A 19345-nucleotide genomic window follows, 5' to 3' on the forward strand; every position below is an offset into this window, starting at 1 on the left:
GTCACATGACTCAATATCATGTCTCATATGCAATAAGATCATTCATCACATGTGTGAGCTTTGCAACATCTCTGAGCCATTTTTACCTCTATGGCATATGTTGCTCACACACATGTACTTATGGACTAATCACTTGTGTATCTCACTCAAACACATATTAGTGCACCTAAGGTTGTCACTCAATTACCAAAACTAAACAAGGACCTTTCAGCCACTCGCCCTGATGTGCTGCCATCCCACGCTGCGTCGCCAGCATCGAGAAGAAAGGGGAGGGGGCGGCGCCTGCCTACGCCTCTGGTTCGGATGCCCAACCGCCGCCGAGAGAAGATGGAGACACTGAGGCGAGACAGCCAAAGACGAGGAGGGAGCGAGATGCAACACCCCATTTACTTTTACAACATCCAGATGCAACATTTGCAACATATGTCTAAAGACAGATGAAACACTTGAAAACATGTATTTGAAACACTTGCAAAAACACCTCAAAAACGTTGTAAAAACGCAACATCGAGATAAAACACTTGCAACATATGTGTGGAACATATGCAACATCCAAATAAACACACTTGCAACATACATCTGAAAAAACTGATGAAACATTAGGAACAGAAGCTTGCAACATACGTGTACAACCATTGCAACATCCCGATCTACTTTTGCAACATCCTTATGAAGCACTTGTAACATACCTATGAAACATCTAAAACACCTCAAACTTAGGCTTGCAACATGCGTTTTTCAACCCTCTTCTTCCGTACGATGCAACACAAGCGGGGGATGGGCAGGTGGAGGGCAACGCCGTCGCGGCCCCTTCTGGAGGCGAGCGGAGGGGGCGGCGAGGAAAGGCTGCTGGCGAGCTTTGGTCGGGATGCGGGTTGCCGCCATCGTAGGCAAGCGGAGGGGAAGGCGGGGATAGGCTAGCGATGGCGCAGGCCGTCGGCGGGCTCTGGCCAGGCGAGGGCCGGGAGGAAGGGGCCGGTCGCAGGCGCAGGCTGCTGCCAGCAAGCTCTAACCAGGCGGGTGTGGGAAGAAGGGGCCGGCTAGGAGCTCTGGCTGGGTGGGGGACGGGAAGAAGAGGCCAGTGGTAAGCGCAGCGGCGGGTGGAGGCCCCGCGGGCAATGCACGGGATGGAGGCGCCGCGAGGAGTGGAACGAGGGTACGAGATTTTTTTTGAAGGACAGATGTCCTCATCGTAGCATTATGGCAACGCAATCTATGGCCACGTTTAGTTGGTCCCCAATCCGGCGCCGCTAGATTTCATGGAGTTACTGTAGGTACAGTAGCTTTTCGTTTTTATTTGGTAATAATTGTCCAAACATTGACTAATTAGGCTCAAAACGTTCGTCTCGTAAAGTACAACCAAACTGTGCAATTAGTTTTTGATTTCGTCAACATTTAGTACTCCATGCATGTACCGCAAGTTTGATGTGACAGAGAATCTTTTTTTTGCATAGTGCCAAATTTTGAATTTTGGGTGAACTGAACAGGGCCTATATGTCTACATAGTACCATGTACTGTATGCCGTAGAACAGAATGCATGTTCCTCATCAGACCTGTCTGGGTGTTTGGCACGCCACGTATCATTGCGGAAGTTCATGCAGGGTGCGGCTAGGACTAGGAAGTAGGAACCAACCTATATAGTCTTATTGCAAGTTAACCAACTATTGTTACCTCAAAGGCGAAGGCTCCTCCTCTAGTGACTGAATACATAATAATAAATAACACAAGAAAAGATATTCATAGACATTCCCATACAACCGTGCTGCCGTAGCCGTACTGTCGTAGCAGTGGCAGTAGTAATAACGACTCAAAAGCTTCAATATTTATTTCGTCGCCGGCTGCACGTCCGGCGACACGGCAGCCCAGAACTCGTCGTCCTGCTCCAGCGCTACCATGTGCTCCGGCGTCAGCACCACCTCCGCGTCGATGCTGCCTCCGCCCTCCCGCCCCGGGAACAACGACACCTTGCCGTCGTACTTGTTGGCCTTGCCGCCCCGCACCGCCAGCGCCTTTCCCCACCCGAAGTCGCAGCCGTACATGTCGAACCGGGGCGAGCTGCTGATGAACATCGCGTTCGGGTCGAACAGCCTGAACGCCAACAGCCCCGGCTTCGCCGCCCAGGCCGCCGCGAGCGCTCGGATGCCCGCGTCCGTGTGCGCCGCCACCGCGCGGCCCACGGCGGCCGCCGCCCACCCGTGCCCGCGCGCCAGCAGCTCCGACGCGCGCACCGCCTCCGTCGAGACGGCGTTGATGGCGTTCCCGAAGTACTCCGCCGGCAGCGGCGGCCGGAGCCGCCCGCGGTTGTTGGCGGACGCGCGGAACACCATCTCCTGGTCCGGCGCCGTGCGCCGCGCGCGGACGAAGCACCTCCATAGCAGCGAGCTCAGCGCCTGGAAACTTGTCACGGCGGCCGCCCCGGCAGTGTCCCCGGCTGCCAGGAGCTCCTGCCGTGCACGCTCCTTGAGCGCCGCTAGAGACTCCGCCGAGAAGTGCAGCATCCGGTCCCTCTGCGGCGGCGGCGGCAGCGTCGGCCTCACGATGAGCCCCTCGATGTCGGCGTACGGGAGCACGACCGGCGCCGCCGCGCCACTACCGTCGGGCGACCAGCGCTCGAAAAGGGGCGGCGTGCGCGACGCGAGCACGCATGCGCCGCCGCCAGGGGCCGGGGACGACAGCCTGGCCCGCGCGATCTCCGCCCACGCGTTGATGAAGTTCCAGAAGGCCGTGCCGTCGGAGAGCGCGTGGTTGTACACGAACCCGACGAAGACGCCGTCGGCGAGCTGGGTGACCTGGACGACGAAGAGCGGGCGCTCGTGGCCGTCGTAGTTGACGGCCTCGTTGAGCGGGAACAAGGATCGGACGACGCTCGGGACATCGGCGTCGGGAGGGACGACGTCGGCGACCACGACGCCGTCCGCGACAGCCTCGAGGACCTCGACGCCCTGGCCGGCGCAGTCCACGGACACGGAGCAGCCGACGACGTGGCCCTCGTCGTCATGGTGTCGGTCGATGGCGAGGCGGCCGGCGACGGGGTAGTAGGTGGCGATCGCGTCGGCGAGGGCGGCCTGGAGGTGGTCGACGAGGTGGGTGAAGGTGGAGAAGCAGGGCGGCGGCGCGAAGAGCAGGCCCTTCTGGATGTAGTCGGCGGAGAGCAAGGAGAGGTCCCAGGTGGTGAGCGGGACGCGCTCGCGAGGCCGAGGCGGCGGCTTCACGATGCGCCTCGACACCACTTGCACCGGTGACTGCTGCATTCTCTTCTCGACCTCGGAGGTTGCACGAGCAGTGGATTGCAGCTGCAGGCTGCTTCTTGCTGATTCGTTTTCTTCGGTGGCGCAACAGATAACATCCATGGAGTCATATATATAGCAACAGCATATGTTAAGATGCAGGTTCATGCACGCATCGTCAGCCCGTCGGCTCTGCCAACCCATATCATGATCCACATTGTGGTTAGTTCCTGCAGGCCGCCATGGAATGCTCATGGAAACTGCCGTGCCCAATGGCAAGTGTCCATCGGTAAACCTAGTATTTCTTTTTTAAGAAAGGCGCAGGAGGTGGTCTTCAATTCAGATAGGATTTCATTAAAAAGAAAATACTATGACCGGATTTGCTTGGTACTCCTAGAATAGTCATATACATCGGTTGCATACAATGCAAAATTCGTCAGCCTTTGTCACTACCGAGTCACCCCTTATCACTACCTCATCCATAATGAACCTGACAAGCTCCTTTTGAAGTGACAATAACTCATACTCCTTTCTTCCCCAAAAATAAGTGTCATGCATGGGATTTTATGCTAGTCAAACTTTCATAAATTTAACTAAGTTGGTATAAAATATTAGGGGAAATTGGCTGGCGGACACCCACAGTGGTGGTCGTTTGCTGCCGGACACCCAAAGTGGAGCTGTATGCTAGAAGACACTCTGGTTTGTTGTAATTATGCCAGATAACACCGCGGGCCGGTTTCCCCCGGTTGAGGAGAGAGAAATTTTCAGTTTGGACATCCGGTGCCCCTGAGCCATGTTTGGGTCGTTCTTTACTATTCTGTGTACATCCCTCGTGTATGCGTAGCAATTTATCCTGTGGTTGACGCATGGGTCAGGGCTGACTGGGGCACTGTGAGCTCGTGGACCTATACACCGATCTGTGGACTTGCCCCTTCAGTATCAGTGGTCTTTGTGAACCTTGTCTACAGAAGAGGAGGGAAAGGGAGTGGAGCCTATGACAGGCGGGCCCCGCGGCCAGGCGTGGCCTGCCCCTATTGGGCCGAGTGATGTGGCCGAGTGCTGCCTTGCGCTGGTCGTCCTCATCCGCTGCCAAGCCGTGAGGTCAGAAAGGAGAGGAAGGGAGAGAGAGAGAAAGAAGAGAGAGAGGGCGACGGAAAGAGAGGAGAGGACATGGCGGCGGCGCCTCATGGCCACGGCTTCGATGTGGTGACCGGTCGGCGGAGGGCACAGGGGACGGCGACGGAGGAGAGAGAGAGCGGAGGAAGATAGCGAGGGAGGAGAGGGAGGCGGAACAAAAAGGGAGGGACACGCCGACTGTGGGGAGGTTGGCTTCGGCGGCGTTGGGTGAAAGTGGAGCAGAGAGGGAGATAAGAGAGAGACGGAGAGGGCAGAGGGCTCACGGCGGTGGGCAAGGCGGAGGATGGGGAGGAGTCAGAGCAGGGCTGCCGAGGGCGGCTCCTGCGTGGGCTCGGGCTGCCGCGGCGCAGGTAGCGTCTGTGCTCCGGCGGTGAGCGGCGGACCGACTTCGGTCTTCTCGTCCCCGTGCGGAGCAAAGGAAGGCAGGAGGGCGACGGAGAAGGAACGAGTTGCGACGATGCTCGGCCTCGTCCACCTTCCTATCCATCTGGTTCCCCGCTTCCTCCATAGCGTCCACAGCGAGCTCGCCGGCTCCCTTTTGTAGCCGGAGTAAGCTGGTTCGGCATAGTAGGTCAACTTGTAGATATTTCCTTGCCATGGCCGAGCTCCAGCTCGATCGACGGGACACGACATAGGAGGAGGTCGGTTCGGCACAGCGAGGTCGGCGGCCATGGCGACAACCGTCACACAGTAAGTCCGAGCAGATTGGGACGGGCCGGTTAAGCAGACCAGGCTCGGGTCGGTAATTAGCTGGTCCAACCAGACCCAAACGTGGCTCAGGGGCACCGGATGTCTAAACTGAAAATTTCTCTCTCCTCAACCGGGGGAAACCGGCCCGCGGTGTCCTCTGGCATAATTACAACAAACCAGAGTGTCTTCTAGCATACAGCTCCACTTTGGGTGTCCGCCAGCAAACGACCACCACTGTGGGTGTCCGCCAGCCAATTTCCCCAAAATATTAGTAACATTTGTATATTCAATTTTATGATGAAGTATATTCAACCATTAATCTAATGATATATACTTATTGTGCACCACACATATTGTACTCCCTCCGTCTCATAAAGTGTCGTCATGGAGCGTTGTAGCTGTTGCTGCACAGCCTCCCCTAACAGCTACAATAGCCAATAGGAAGAATGAACCTACACAGCAGCAGCCTAAACAACTGCAGCCATATGTACCGAGTAAGTTGATGAGATTCGTGTTGGTCAAACTTTCTTAAGTTTCACTAGGTTTATATAAAATATTAGTAATATTTATATCTTTAAATAATTTTAATATGGAAATATATTCAATGATCTATATAATGATACTAATTATGTATCATAAATATTAATATTTTCTTATATATATTTAATCAAAGTTGAAAATATTTGACTTCTAGGTAAGTGAGCATGACACTTTTTATAGGACGGATGGAGTATATATTTTATCAAAGATAAAAATATTTGACTTTTTGAGAAGTGAGAATGACACTTTTCTAGAGAGAAGGGAGTATAACAGCAAGTTCTAGATAACATTGATTTTCTTATGGTACTTCGCAAAGGCCCTATATGACATTACGAAGAGTGAGTACAACCAGATTGAAGAATACCTACTGGACCACTATATCAGGAAAAGAGTGATTGTGTATAACTACTTGCTTGGGACATCTACGGGGGGTTGAGTATGTTCATGTTTTCACCTTTTTGAGTTGTATAAACCATGATCTTGCTCTTGTCCAGATTGGTGTCAATGAGGACGTAATGATAACTGCATTTACAAGAACCCTTTTAGATTATTCCTAAGCTTGATGAATGAAAATAGGAGTTAGGAACACACTTACTCGCAGTTGTAGGCTAAACTGCAAAGTCCTTTGCTTGCTGCTCGATTATAGTTTCCTACAATACAAGGGTGTTCTCCCGTTCAATGGCCAATGACCAATGTAGGCAAAACTTTGAGGTTTTTTCCGATCTGCGTAAAAATGTTTTCTTATTAGCAAAATGCTGAGGGTTGTTGTGCTGAATAACCCGGGCCCACAGGGCTTGCAATTGCTTCATTTTTTTAGGAAGGATTGCAATTGCTTCAACACGCCCCTCGTGCGGTCGTGCCTGCTTTTAACGGTCCAGCCCAGCGTTTAAGCGGGCCTAAACTTCCTGGGCATCAGCGCTGCAAGAGCCGAGCGGAGATCATCTGGAGCCGGGAACCCGGCGACTGCCCTGCGCGGCGGCAATGGAGCCCGAGGCGGCGGCGCTGTCGCAGCTGCAGCTGCAGCTCCTCGCCCTCGTCTCTGAGTTCCGCCTTCTCCGCGTTAGCCAACCGTCCACCCCGCCTGGCCTTCTAGACTCTTCCAGACCCGCGCACTAACAATCGGCCCCCGTTTCCCGTTCGCAGGAGCGGGAGCGCGGCGCCCGCGAGGAGCTCCGCGACGCCGGCCAGGTGAGCGCTTCTCTCGGTGTTTAGGGTCCTGTGCCACGTCCGCTGATGGAGGTTTGTGTGTTCTGGCAATCTAGTGCAGAGGTGGGAGGCGGCGGCGGAGGAGCACCGTAGGGAGGCCCGGGAGCTGCGAGCGGAGGTGGCCGCGCGGGACGACTCGATACGGAGGCTCGAGGCCAGGGTTCGTCCTCCCTCACCATTTCTCTCCAGTTTTTGTCCTTACCGCTTGGGGGCGTCGTTGTTGGATTGTGACTGATTTTACCTGTGAAGCTGCCGGAGGCCTGCAGTGCACTCACACTTGGGTCACTGGGCTGCAGCTTCTTGTTTGATATGGTGTTATGGTTGTCAGTTTTAGGTTGCATTGTTGGAGACCTGTTCCTCGTTAGGTTATGCTGCCCATTTTCACCCTGTTCTACAGCACTACTTCGCGCGCTACTTTTCAGTTAACAAACAGCGTTTTCCTCTCACAACAAATCAGCATAAGCCAAATTTCAGCGAAACGCCAATGATATGTGTTCCTCGTTAGTTCATGATTCTGGACAGTATCCATCATATGTGTGCCATTGCTTACAAGTCAGTGTCGTCATTACCATATGGATAAAGCTAGTTGCCAATGCCGCTTTGATCTATTGGCCTCCTAGTTGGTAATTCCAATTATTGCCCTTCTGTACAGATAAAGTGTCTTGAGAGTGAGAATGAGCTGCTGGAGAAAAACGAAAACAACTTGAAAGAAAGCATGGAGGTGCTACTTCAATCAAGGGAGGCTTTCATAAAACACTATGAGGCAGGTAGCTTCCCTTTTTGTTTGCCCGTTTATTTTGGGCCACTGTTTATTTGCACGCTCTCTTTCTTTATATAAATTACCCCTTCCATTCCAAATTATAAGACGTTTTGGTTTTCCTATATATGTAGCTTTTGATATGCACTGAGATATACACTATGTCTAGATACATAGTAAAATCAATGTATCTAGAAAAGTCAAAATACACTATGTCTAGATACATAGTAAAATCAATATATCTAGAAAAGTCAAAATATCATATAATTTGGAAAGGAGGGAGTATTTCACCTACCTTTCCCCAATTCAAACCAAGCAAAGGGATCGAACAAGCTTGCTTGTTCTCTGACCTTGCTAAGTTGCTAGGCAAGAGAACCAGACATGCCTGCATCTTTGATAACAACTTCAATTTGTTTTTTTGTACAATGGCAATTGCCAACTATAAGTGTTGTAGAAGCATTTATTGGTCAGAATTTGACGAAAAGCGGACATTGTTTACTATCATGGAATTCACATTATTTAATTTCGGTTTTTCAGAGATTTTAGCTTTGGTTCTGAATCAATGTGTGCGTGGAAACAAACTGACATTTGGCTCATATACCATGTTCATAGGCAGGACTCTACTTGTTCTATGCAATGGACAATCCAGATGAAGGACAAACAGATTGCTGTAATTTCGGAGAAATTGAATTCACATCTTGTTTTGTTTAGTTCGGTAGAAAAGGAAGTTGATGCCATGAAACAAGTACTAGGTGATGTGCATTGTCTGGTTGGTGAGAAGGAAAATGTAGGTATGGCTATGATCACTCTTGACACTTGGATTCTCCAGCTATCTGATTGCTCAATTTAATTTTGATTATTATGTGTCACTGCTTCTCTGGTTATTATCTTTCCTTACCTTCACTTGTATTGTTATTTCAGTTGCTGACTTGAAGGATAAAGTCCAAAGGATTTCTGTGCTTGAGAAAGATTTTGTAGGTATTTCCTCTTCTTGTGTCTTGCTTGATGAGATTGTGTTTTCTATATGATGATCATCGCTACTGTATATGCATGATTTCTTTTTATCTTCAATTATGCAGTAACTCTCATGTTCCATTTATGCAGAGAGACTTAATTTCCTGGAAAGCAAAATCAGTGCATACCAGCTTGAACTCTGTAGTAGGGCAAGGATCATATATGAGTTAAAAAATCGCCTTGAGGCTGAGAAGCTTAACAATGTTTTTCAGTCTGATCTGGAAGAAATATCCATTAACTAAGTCAATAAATTGCATAAGTTTGATCTTCAGTTTATATCAAAATCACGTGGGTTGTTTTCTACCTTAATGATGTTACCTTAAGAAAACTTTGTTGGTGAAGGATGAGATTATTGAGAGATTAACTTCAGAGAATCAGGTGATTCTGTTACCAATATTTCAACTTTCCAGTTGCCTTGAAGATCCAAATTGAATGCCTTTTTTTTGCAGGCAATGCGTTTGGAACTTCATAATATGGAAAATGCTTTACAGAAATTTCAAGATTTATTCAGTAGTATTGGGAATGAGGTAAGATGCAAATATTTTAGTAAAAAGTTGAATGACATCTTTACTGTTCATATTTTGAGTCTTGAATTATATTATAATTTCTTCATCATGTCTATAGCTAAATACTATTTGTTCTTGAACTGATTGTGTACTAGCGAATGAAGATTTTTTCAGCAATTTCTGAAAGTCAGGGTGTACAGGATGTGAATAATGAGCAGCTTGAAAGGTGAGTGATTCATTGAACATTTATTGTTCCAGTCAACAAATTGAAAAAAAATCTGAACATGCTCTATGTTGTGCGTGGTGAAACCATTAGGTTTCCAGGTTCACAATGTGGTCTAGCAAATGAGCATACCTCAGTAACTGCAGTTGTCAAAGAAGGTAAGTCCCCCTTTTCCTCTTTTAAGAGCTTGGTTTCAATCCGTCCTTTTACGAGAACTGGACGTCATTGTCATAATTTATATTTACTCTGCAGTCACACACTTGGTTTCCAAAACTCTTAATAATCTTTCTTTGTTCAAGTTCCACTATAGACTATCGAAGTTATCCAGCTTCATATCCAGTTTTGCACTTGGCATATCATTGTTGGACCAAATCTTAACATAGACAATTTACTTCCACTTTACGTTTCTGATTTCTACTTTGTGCCTTGTGTGTCAAACTGTCAACTATCTATTTCTATATTTTCTACAGCCACCACACAAAATGTAGACCACCAGTTGGAAACTGATCCAGGCAGCATGCAAGTACAAAGTCCAGTGCACTTCAAGGTAAGTCGCCTGTTACGTCATTGTTTGTCTAGTCTAGCATGGGTAAGAAAACCAATTTTCCATAGTTCTGTGATCATATACTGAGTTCTCTTCATGCTTGTAGTCTGGTGCCTTGCCATCTCCGGAGCTAGTATCTGCGAATACAGAAACGGCCGACAGCCTTCTTGAACCCAAAGGAGACATTGACATGGTATGGAATCTTACGCTCCTTACACTGCGGGGTTGTTTGGAGCACAGGTTTTGTGGAAGTCAAAATTCCTAAAACAGATTTTAACCTAACTACCTGAAAAACGTTGTTTGGAAACTCTCATTTAAAGAAAACCTGTTTTCCAAAAAAAAAAAAAAAAAACAGTTGTGCACTTTGTGAGAAATGATTACAACTGGTTACTTTTGCTTCTTCCTGAAGGCTGACGACTGCTTTAGCCATATTGCTGGTGGCCCGCTCAATTAGTGCTGCTGCTTCACTGAGACATGGGGAGCTGGGGAGGTGCATGGCCTACTGCTGCTTGGCTAGGGCGTGACTAACAGTGTCCATGTCAGCGAAACAACCACCTAAAGCTGTCTTTTCCAAAAGTTGCTCTTAAATTGTACTATTCCAAAAGAGATTTGTTGTTCATCAGATCCAAACAACCACTATAAGCCCAAAGCCCCCAAGCATCTTCCTTACATGATAAGTCATAACTTTAAAATACAACACATTATGCTGGTTGACTGAACTTGGTCTTTTGCAGGGCGGTTTATCTCCCAGAGTCCTGAACGACCGACAGATTGTTTGAATCTTGATCCTGACACGGAGAATCAGTCCTGACCATGCAACTTGTATCCCTTCACACCTGGAATTCGGATACGGATAGTTACTGATTCCATGGCTGGTCGTCGAGCATATTTTCTCACCCCTAGTTGACCACCCCCCTTGTTTGCATGGCCCGTTTAGTTAGCCACTAAAGAGATAGATCAGGTAGTGTAAGGTGTATTTGGTTTTTGTTCTGTTAACTTGGGGTGTCTTGAGAAGTGTCAACAGTATTATTGTACATTGCAATTGTTGAACTTCATTGATATGAATTTAAGTCAACCTTATATTTGGTGATAAGTTCAGTATTTGTTTAATTTTGTAAGATCAAGCATAATATTTGTTTTGCAACATTTTTTTTGCCAACTTTCTAACCCTTGCAAAGAAAAAAAATAACAAAATAAGAACAATACTATTATATTTTCCTTTGAGCGGGATAATTTAGTTTTTCTTGAATTTTTTAAGGGGGGGGGGGGGGGGGGGCAAATTCGTTTTGATTCTTTCGAGAGGAATAGAATTGTTTACATTCAGCCTAAAACCTTTTTATTAAGAAGACGAAGGGGCCTAAAATAGCGAGGTCTCATGAGACTGCTGTTGGCCGTCTGTCCTCTGAGGTTGCTGTCTTTAAAATGTAAACGGTCTTGGTTGTGTAGTGCTTATCAATTTATCCGACACTGCTTTATCTTTGATTTGGCTAAGAAGTATGGTTAAGAGCAATGGAAATGTAGTGTGAGTACTCATCTGGTTACAGTTTTGGTACATTTGTATCTGAATTAGGATATGCTGTCACATTGGGCAACTAGTTACATGAGTTGTTTGAATGCTTGCTGCATTGCCAACATGAGCCAAATTGATGTGTTTCACTGTCACAACAAATCCAAATATTTTGTTTGGTTATGCCCTGGAATGGACTAGCTGCATGATTGTTGCTTCACTGCCAAAACAAATCCTTTTTTTTCATTCAGTTGGTTAACATGATTTGCTTTTGATTTCTGTGAAATCTGAGAATGGTTTCACTGAAGTGATACCTCATATTTGCTCTTTCCATGCACTTATAAAACAGCAAGAGCTTGCTCATCAACCTATCAGTACCATTGCAATGGCATTACCCAGTGTTTGCCAAATGTTAATGCCGATCCTTCTATCCTCGTCTACGTGAAGGAGCATGCTGTCTCACATTTCCCTCAGTTAAGTATGCACACTCAGCATCACTATCATTCTGCCGTGAAAGTGAAGAAGCAAGAAAAAACTGAAGGAAGCATGCATGCAATCTCAAATCAAAATGCAGTCCAAGTGGCACTCCTCTGCCTAGGCTTGAGCGAAACGTGCACGCCGTCGCCTTCAGCCATAAGGGAGCCACACTTGGCGGCAGGGATGCTGTTGGGCGTGAGCGCGCCCGGCCTGGGCGACGGGAACCTCGCCGGCCTGCCGCCGCCACCGCGGGGCGACAGGCTGACCTCCTCCAGCGCCCGGAACTGGAGCTCGGAGGGGTAGTCGCGGACGCAGCCGATCCGGGGCCCGGCACCGGTGCTCCAGTGGAAGTGCAGCTGCTTGCCGAGCTGGTACGAGTGCATGGCCCGCTTGGAGTTGATGCGGCTCAGGATCAGCGCCTCCGGCACCTCCGCGAGATCGTCCAGGTAGTGGTCCTCGTACCCGTCCTCCGCGAACAGGTTCCGCTTGCAGAAGTCGAGGCACTCGCCCAGCATGGCCGAGTCCGGGTCCACGTCCTTCACGCCGGGCGATGGCGCCCTGGCGTTGCTGTGGCCGAATGTGGTGGGCGGCAGGGGTGCTATGTTGTTGGAGCTGATCAGCAGCCTGGGCGGCCGCTTCCCTTGCAGCCTGTTGTCTGACGAGGTCTTCCTGATCGTCGTCGCCGGCATGCTGCAGGTCTCTGTAGATGTTGGCACGGTGGGTTCGTGGCTGCAGGTCTCGGCTTCGTCTTTGCCATGGCGTTGCGCAGATTGTGCCTCCTGTTCTTGGCTCTCTTCTTGCTGGCAGAGTTGGGTCAGGTCCAGCTGAGAGCGGCTGCCCCTGAGGCTGAAGTCGCCGTCTTCTTCACCTTCTTCTGATGGGCTCAACTGTAGCAAAACCGAAAAGCCAGCAAAGTGATACCAGTATCAGCTGAAGCGTCTGGGATCATTAGCTAATCTACGTACATAGGATTCACAGTATATCAGGTTCCTTACCATCACATTGGTAAGATCCACACTCCTCTCCTTCAGGAAGTTCATGAACTCCTGAAAGTTCTGCTCCGTCGGCCGGTAATGCCCACTGTGAGGCCACACAGCCTGAAATGAACAGATATCTAACTTGAGCAAGAGAGAAAAAAAACAGTGTTGTTGGGATGAAGAATCCTACAAATTTCCATGCCATACCTTGAGAATTCCATCCTCCACGACCAGTCTTCCTGCAGCAGATGTGGCTCCCCCTGCAAGGAAGCTTGAGTGCTGGAATACGCCCTTCTGCTTCTGCAAACATGTCAAAGTTTCGGTCTCACTTCAGTCACTGAATTGCTCTCAGTGTTCAAAAGAATTCCATCCGAACTTGTCAGGGAATCATCATTCACCTGGCCTATGTAAAGAGTCTTGCATGTACTGAGCACAAAGATCCACTTGGTCCCCGTGGCGCTTCCAGTCGTGTCGACTATCTGACGGCTCAGCTTGTACATCAGCCTCGTATCCTCGACTATCACTTCATAATTTTCCCTTTCTTTCTGCACGAGCACGAGACGACATATTTGGTTATTTTCCCTTTCTTTCTGCCTGAATGATTCTTCTTCTTTTTTTACTTTGAATCTGGGGAGGAACAAACAGTGGAACTTACAGGACCAAGGTACTTGATACATTGCTTGTGCAACTTCGATCTAGGGCAATGCTCCTCTAAGTTGACATCTTTCCCTTCTCCTACATCCAACCTGTCCAAAGAATTACAGAACCGTCAGTACTCGATAGTAGCTATGTTGTTCATTGGTTCAGACACATGACTTTTTGCTGTGTGTGTGTGTACCAATAGAAGAATGGCTGCTTGCTCTGGCAGTGGAGCCAGCGGTGGTAGTAGAAGTGCAGGTTGTGCCCATACCGATGTCGAGGGTCAATCTGACAAGCAGAAATGGATCAAAATGCAGTTTTTGATTGCTCAGCGGCATAATCTGACCAGCATTATATTTATGGAGACATTTATATTCTTTGTACATAACATACCGCCTCGAGCCAGTGCTGCAGCGCAAGTTTCTGGGCCTTTTCATCCTTGGAGAGACCTTTGCCAACCTAAATGCGACAGCAACACTACACCTCTGTCAGGAATGCAGTATATTACAAGAAAAGAAAAACTGCTGATACAAAGTTGGTATTGCACTGTACAAGATTCATAATGCTGATTGCTGATGTTATGATGGTATATCTGAACAGAAGAATACAATTGGTACCTTGGCAGCCCTCATTCTTGCCCGGGACCATTTTGAGACAGCAGTCTCAGGCTTCTCTATGTCAAAGAATGACACCGAGTTCCGCTTGAGCAGTGCAAAATCAAGCAACTTCCACCTGCATTTTGCATAGGATCATAAATAAAATTCAGAAAAGAACCACCTTGATGGCTTGATGACTAGAACAAGCTCACCCAACCCAATAAATACTAGCATAGAACAAGGCAGTGTCTTACCATCGTTGTTCCACAAGAACAGCACAATCCGCAAGCTGCCGCCTTGTCCTGAAGCTCTTGTACACCTTCTGCAGCCTGACGGCCGCGGCCTGGTGCTTGGGGCTGTCCATTCCGACCATAGGGTAATCATAATCTGGTGGACGGTCCCCGATTGGCCCGAATCTTGATGACCCAGAACTAGCAGCACCGGCACTGATGATGTTGCAAGCTTCTTTATCAGGAGGTTTAGGACTCCTGATGGACAACACATTCTGCATCTGAATGCTGTCAGCCTCTCTCCTTTTGAAGCTCAGGGAGCCTTCTATGATGAGCTTCCCGGAGCCAAAGGCGGGGGGCAATGCCGAAGGCGAAGTCGAAGGCGAAGACAAAGGCGACTCAGCGGCGGCCTCCATGTCGTCGAAGCTCAGAGACCGGATGAAGAGCCGCCCCATGTTGTCCTCCACTGCTGGCAGGTAGTCGTCCGGTGGGTATGAGATTGACAATCCCATTTCCCCTGATGCCAAGATGTGGTGCCACACAGACAAAGGCCTTTCGTCGTCTTTCCTTTTTCTCTGATTGGATTAGATTGGATTCGGTTGTTGGATCTCACCGTCTCAGCCAATCTGCATGTGCCAAGAAAGAATTGACACCAAGTTCAAGTTTTGTGAATGGGCAAGAACTGTTTCAGAAGAACACATTTGAATCCCTTTTGGGGTTGCGTTCATACTGCTCTTTGCAAACAATTTCCCATGTTCAGGAACAGATTGCAGGTCAGGATGCAAGGCATAACCAACAATCAAAGAAGGGAAGAAAGAGAGCATGCATGATGCAACTCAACAAGAACAACCTCCATCTCCTTCAAACTTTGTTTCTTCCTTGCAAAATCGGAAGGACCCATTATCTATCTAGAAAACTAAATGGTACAAACATATATAAACCAAGAATCAAGAAACAGACCTTGCCTCCAAGAGAAATCCAAATCCTCGTGCCAAAGCAACAAGTTGCAACCACCTCAGAGGGCAGATTTAGGAGGAACAGAATCTAAATGGGGCGGTGGCCATACGGGGAAGGTAGGTGGCAGGAGCTAGCCCAAAAGCCCCTGCACTCTATAAATAACAAACCAAAACTTGCGGTGTCCTATCCTAGCTAGTTCCCTGATCAAAAGTTTGTCACTGACAGATTTGATGAGTTATAAAAAATAATACTACATAAAACAGGTTAACACTTAACATGCATGTAAGTACAGGTTATTGTCTGATACAAGGAGCTTTCACGCTGGTCCTCCTTGCCTTGAAGAATGCGTTCTGAAAGAATTGAAAAGGGGATCAAGAGTGTGCTGGCAACAGATGGCCGGTCTATTCTGTTTTTTTTTTTTTTTTTTGCCCTGTTTGTTCCTCCTCTCTAAAAACTAAAAAGGGTTCAAGTGAATGAATCCTATTGCTTGCTTACTTGTAGATAATAAAGAAAATGGTGGAGGCTTCTACTGTAGTCGTCTCTACATTATTTCAGGGCGATATACATTAGCATTTGCTTCACCTTGCTGGTACATTTTCGGTCCAAATAAATACCTGTATAGAACCTGACAAATAAATACCTGTATAATACCTGAAAAAAATATATATACACCAAGTCAAACATGCAGAGGCATTATTTTGCCGACACATAGCATGATGCCATGCAACAGACATTAGGACTAACCAATGGTGTTAATTTAAATCAAGATCTGGTGATCCATATTCTTATCCAAGTCTACATCAGAATGACCAGAGGGGTCGCTTTCGGTTGGCATGCAGTTGAATCTCATGAAGAGAGCCATTAACCCTTTGCCAAATGTTAGCACGGGAAAACAATAATAAGCTGATTAAAAAGGTGGCCACAAGTCTACTCCAGCCAGCTCTCCATGACCAACTCCATGACAGGGCTGAAATATCATGAGGCCTAGCTTTCTCATTCCCTTTTAAAAAGGATCCAGCTCAACACTTTAGCCCATTGCTAATTTAGGCCCTATTCGTATGGCTTATAAGCCGTACTTTTTCAGCCAACCACAACAAATCAGCCAACAGTACTTTCAGCAAGCAAACAGGGCGTTAACTTTTGCCCATCACAACTGGACAGCGACTTCTCAGACCGCAAAGTAACCGAATGATCCACACACTTTATGTCCTGGAATACTCTAGCATTTTAAATTATAAGTCATTCTAGCTTTTCATAGATATATATATTATGTCACACGAGTGATCCACATGTTATGTGCTGGAGTACTCTAGCATTTTAAATTATAAGTCATTTTATTTTTTTCATAGCAGCTATATATTATGTATAGATACATAGTAAATACTAGTATGAATCTAAAAATAGCTAAAACAATTTATAATTTAAAATGGAGGGAGTATATATAGGCGCTCGTATGCTAAAGTAAGCAGTAATCACCGTAGAAGAAAAGTCGTATATATAAAGAAAGAGCATATGTAATGGCAGATTATTAAAAATGAAGTAGAGAAAACCACTCCTGTACAAACAAGCTCGCAAAGTCTTGTACGAATAAATAATTAATTTAAAAATGGCCCAGACTGAGATGGCCGGCCGGCCAGGAGTCAAAAGGCGAGACAAGGCAAGCTGGCAAGGCGTGGGAAGGCAGATCCGATTCTGCAATCCATCACCGGCACGCACGTACACGGCCGTACATGCTAGCCGTACAGCATGCTGCGGTCAACCATCCCAGTTTACGCGCTTTGCTGTCCTTGGATTTTCTTAACAAAATCCCAAAAAGTACTACAGTATCTATCACATCGAATGTTTATGGGCCATGCATGGAGTATTAAATATAAACGAAAAAAACTAATTGCACAGTTTAGTGGGAAATTGCGAGACGAACGTTTTGAGCCTAATTAGTCCATATTTGAACACTAATTGTCAAATAAAAATAAAAGTGCTACAGTAGCCCAAAATTCCAACTTCCTTTAACTAAACACGCTCTTAGCATTAAAAAGAATGTACGCTGGATCATACAGCTCGATCGCCTGCAGCAATGCATAGCACCTAGGGTTTTAGAGCATAGCGCATTTAGATCCCTTAGTAATAAAAATTAGCTATAGTACTAAAAATTTGGGTCGATCTCTGTCCATTGTAACAACCTAGCTTAAAGTATCCATGAGAGGGTCTTGTTAGTTGATCTTCACCAATTGGCCCAATTGAGCCCTTGATTTGTGTCCTGATCAGGGACGTCCAACCCTAATATGATTGGTGGGTCTCGTCGCACAGCGCTATAAATAGGAGGTGGGGGTCGGGGCGCCAAGCACGACGTTCGCCTGAGCCGCCTAGCACCCCACCTACAGTCCTAAACCCTAACCGATCACAGAGGGAGCGCTGCCAGCGATGGGAAACGCCGCCACCGACCAACGCCGCCACTGCACCAACGCCCTTCGACTCAGCACCGCCACCGGGTCTTCCCCAGGCACAGCAATGCCGAGCCCGTCTTCCTCGAAGGCGCCCGATGGTTTGCACCCCTTCACCGCCTCTTTCTCACTCTATCTATTAATCATGCATTGGTAGATGTTTTAGGACCCGTTGTTTACTCCAAATACATGTACACGCTAGATCTATAGCTAGTGATCCTATTTTAAGTCTATCAATGGTATCAGACGCTTAACTAGGTGTAGGTTTAGCCTATCAGATAAGAAAACCGAGTAGAAGCATTTATAATGAGGTGATACATTCATTTTTGGATCTAAACAGAGGGTTCATCGAACCCTAAACCCAAAATTGGGGAAGAAAAGAAGTGAAGAAGGGCCTTGGGTTTTGAAAATCAACTCAAACCCTAACCCTAACCCGCGCGAACCGCTCGGGGAAGATGAACAGTAAGAAAACCCTAACCCTAATCTCGATCCTAACCCCATCCCCAACCCTAAATTGGATAGATCCGAGAAGAAAAGAAACAAAAATCCAGTCAAAGGGAAGAAGGGGAAAGGGGAAGGGCTTTAGAAGATGGCTTACCTCATCATTGCACCGCGTTGCTGTTTTCACCAGCGCGCGGGAAGACGGCCAAGCCATTGCTCGTCAGGTGAGTGCGAGCTCTAGCCAAGGGCGCCGCCGCTAGTCCACTCGACGGCGGTGTGCTCACCCACCTGGGGAGAGCATGCGGCGGCGAGGGGACCGGCAACGGCGTCGTAGTCTCTCCTTTCGCTCGGTTGCCGCTGCTGCTCGTTGGGCTGAGATAGAGAAGGAGGAGAAGCAGTCAGGTCAAATCTAGGGTTTCAAAAGCTCCTCACCGCAGCGCATGTGGGGATCAGGGCACCACCGCCTAGACCGCTCAATGGTGGTGTGCTCACCTGCTGGGGAGCGTGCATGCCGGTGAGGGGACCGATGACGGCGCCATCACTGCTCGCTCTCGTCTTCGCTCGATCGCTCGCTGTTGCTACGCTGAGGGGAGAAGAAAGGAGCATGGTGAAGAGAGAGAGAGAGAGAGAGGAAAGAATAGAATGGTGTTAGGGTTTTAGGGGAGCAGCTGCCGTTGCCGTTTTGATCCGACGACTGGAACGTCATCGGGCCGAAAACGTCCTAGGCAGGCGACTTTGTCGGCCCAGGCCTAGGTTGTGGCCTAGGCACGGGAGAGGTGTAGGGTTATGAGGATGCTATGCTAGCCGAAAAACAAAAAAATTTGACCTCATAAACTAGGATCTACTGCTAGTTATAGATCACGGGATTACCACTAGACGCGTAGGTGCAGCGGAACCGACTTGATGTAGTCGTACGCGTCGTAGCGGTGCCGTGCAGTTGCAAGGTCGTTCGTACATTCGTCCCCTTCGTGCGGTTCGTCCTTGTGCTCCAGATGCAGCACCTCCGAGGTATCCACATGTATAGGGAGGAAGCGTCGCACCTCTAGACTGCTAGGTCCGTGAGGAGCGGCAAGCACGGGCATAGGATGGGCGGCGGTGGCTGCCAAAATGGCATGGATGCCTAGCCCCGTTGCCCACCCCACTTATTTATAGGCGTCTCTAATGAGCTTCCGAGTTGGAGGCCCATTAGTAACCCTAAGCCTTGTCTAACTCAGATCCAATCCGAATTAGGCTTC

At 48.0% G+C, this 19345-nt stretch overlaps 3 protein-coding genes across 4 annotated transcripts; 1 reads left to right on the plus strand and 2 right to left on the minus strand.

Moving 5' to 3' along the window:
• Positions 1-1824: 1824 nt before the first annotated feature.
• Positions 1825-3252, minus strand: LOC136489095 (uncharacterized acetyltransferase At3g50280-like). The gene has a single exon (XM_066485825.1). It carries the CDS (start codon positions 3250-3252, stop codon positions 1825-1827), a length of 1428 nt encoding a protein of 475 aa, XP_066341922.1.
• A 3240-nt stretch (positions 3253-6492) lies between these two features.
• On the plus strand, positions 6493-10939 carry LOC136489105 (uncharacterized). Of its 2 annotated transcripts, none has more exons than XM_066485831.1 (14): positions 6493-6654; positions 6739-6783; positions 6863-6961; positions 7454-7564; positions 8175-8349; positions 8480-8536; positions 8663-8799; positions 8891-8950; positions 9022-9099; positions 9234-9304; positions 9395-9459; positions 9772-9848; positions 9952-10038; positions 10580-10939. In XM_066485831.1, exons 1-14 carry the CDS (start codon positions 6577-6579, stop codon positions 10622-10624), a joined length of 1185 nt encoding a protein of 394 aa, XP_066341928.1. In that variant the 5' UTR covers positions 6493-6576; the 3' UTR covers positions 10625-10939. The 2 variants fall into 2 exon arrangements, with proteins under 2 accessions (XP_066341928.1, XP_066341932.1); XM_066485835.1 differs by having other exon boundaries at positions 10597-10939.
• A 733-nt stretch (positions 10940-11672) lies between these two features.
• On the minus strand, positions 11673-15352 carry LOC136489119 (IQ domain-containing protein IQM2-like). The gene is made up of 10 exons (XM_066485843.1): positions 15232-15352; positions 14296-14897; positions 14063-14177; positions 13839-13904; positions 13645-13733; positions 13462-13552; positions 13205-13351; positions 13014-13106; positions 12825-12926; positions 11673-12716 (listed from the first exon to the last, which is right to left on the minus strand). The coding sequence occupies exons 2-10, from the start codon at positions 14781-14783 to the stop codon at positions 11916-11918; spliced, it is 1992 nt and encodes a 663-aa protein (XP_066341940.1). The 5' UTR covers positions 14784-14897; positions 15232-15352; the 3' UTR covers positions 11673-11915.
• Between the last annotated feature and the right edge of the window lie 3993 nt (positions 15353-19345).

Source organism: Miscanthus floridulus, chromosome 1 (assembly GCF_019320115.1).
Source record: "Miscanthus floridulus cultivar M001 chromosome 1, ASM1932011v1, whole genome shotgun sequence".
In the NCBI taxonomy this organism is placed as follows: domain Eukaryota; kingdom Viridiplantae; phylum Streptophyta; class Magnoliopsida; order Poales; family Poaceae; genus Miscanthus; species Miscanthus floridulus.

Excerpts from the sequence above, each read along its gene's own strand:
- LOC136489095 (XM_066485825.1), bottom strand. The coding sequence starts at position 3,252 with ATGCAGCAGTCACCGGTGCAAGTGGTGTCGAGGCGCATCGTGAAGCCG.
- LOC136489105 (XM_066485835.1), top strand. The coding sequence starts at position 6,577 with ATGGAGCCCGAGGCGGCGGCGCTGTCGCAGCTGCAGCTGCAGCTCCTC. Across the intron at positions 8,800-8,890 it reads TTCAGTCTGATCTGGAAGAA|CTTAAGAAAACTTTGTTGGT; the intron begins ATATCCATTAAC and ends TAATGATGTTAC. Across the intron at positions 9,849-9,951 it reads AAAGTCCAGTGCACTTCAAG|TCTGGTGCCTTGCCATCTCC; the intron begins GTAAGTCGCCTG and ends TCATGCTTGTAG.
- LOC136489119 (XM_066485843.1), bottom strand. The coding sequence starts at position 14,783 with ATGGGATTGTCAATCTCATACCCACCGGACGACTACCTGCCAGCAGTG. Across the intron at positions 13,553-13,644 it reads AAGCAGCCATTCTTCTATTG|GTTGGATGTAGGAGAAGGGA; the intron begins GTACACACACAC and ends TTCTTTGGACAG. Across the intron at positions 12,927-13,013 it reads TGGAGGATGGAATTCTCAAG|GCTGTGTGGCCTCACAGTGG; the intron begins GTATGGCATGGA and ends TGTTCATTTCAG.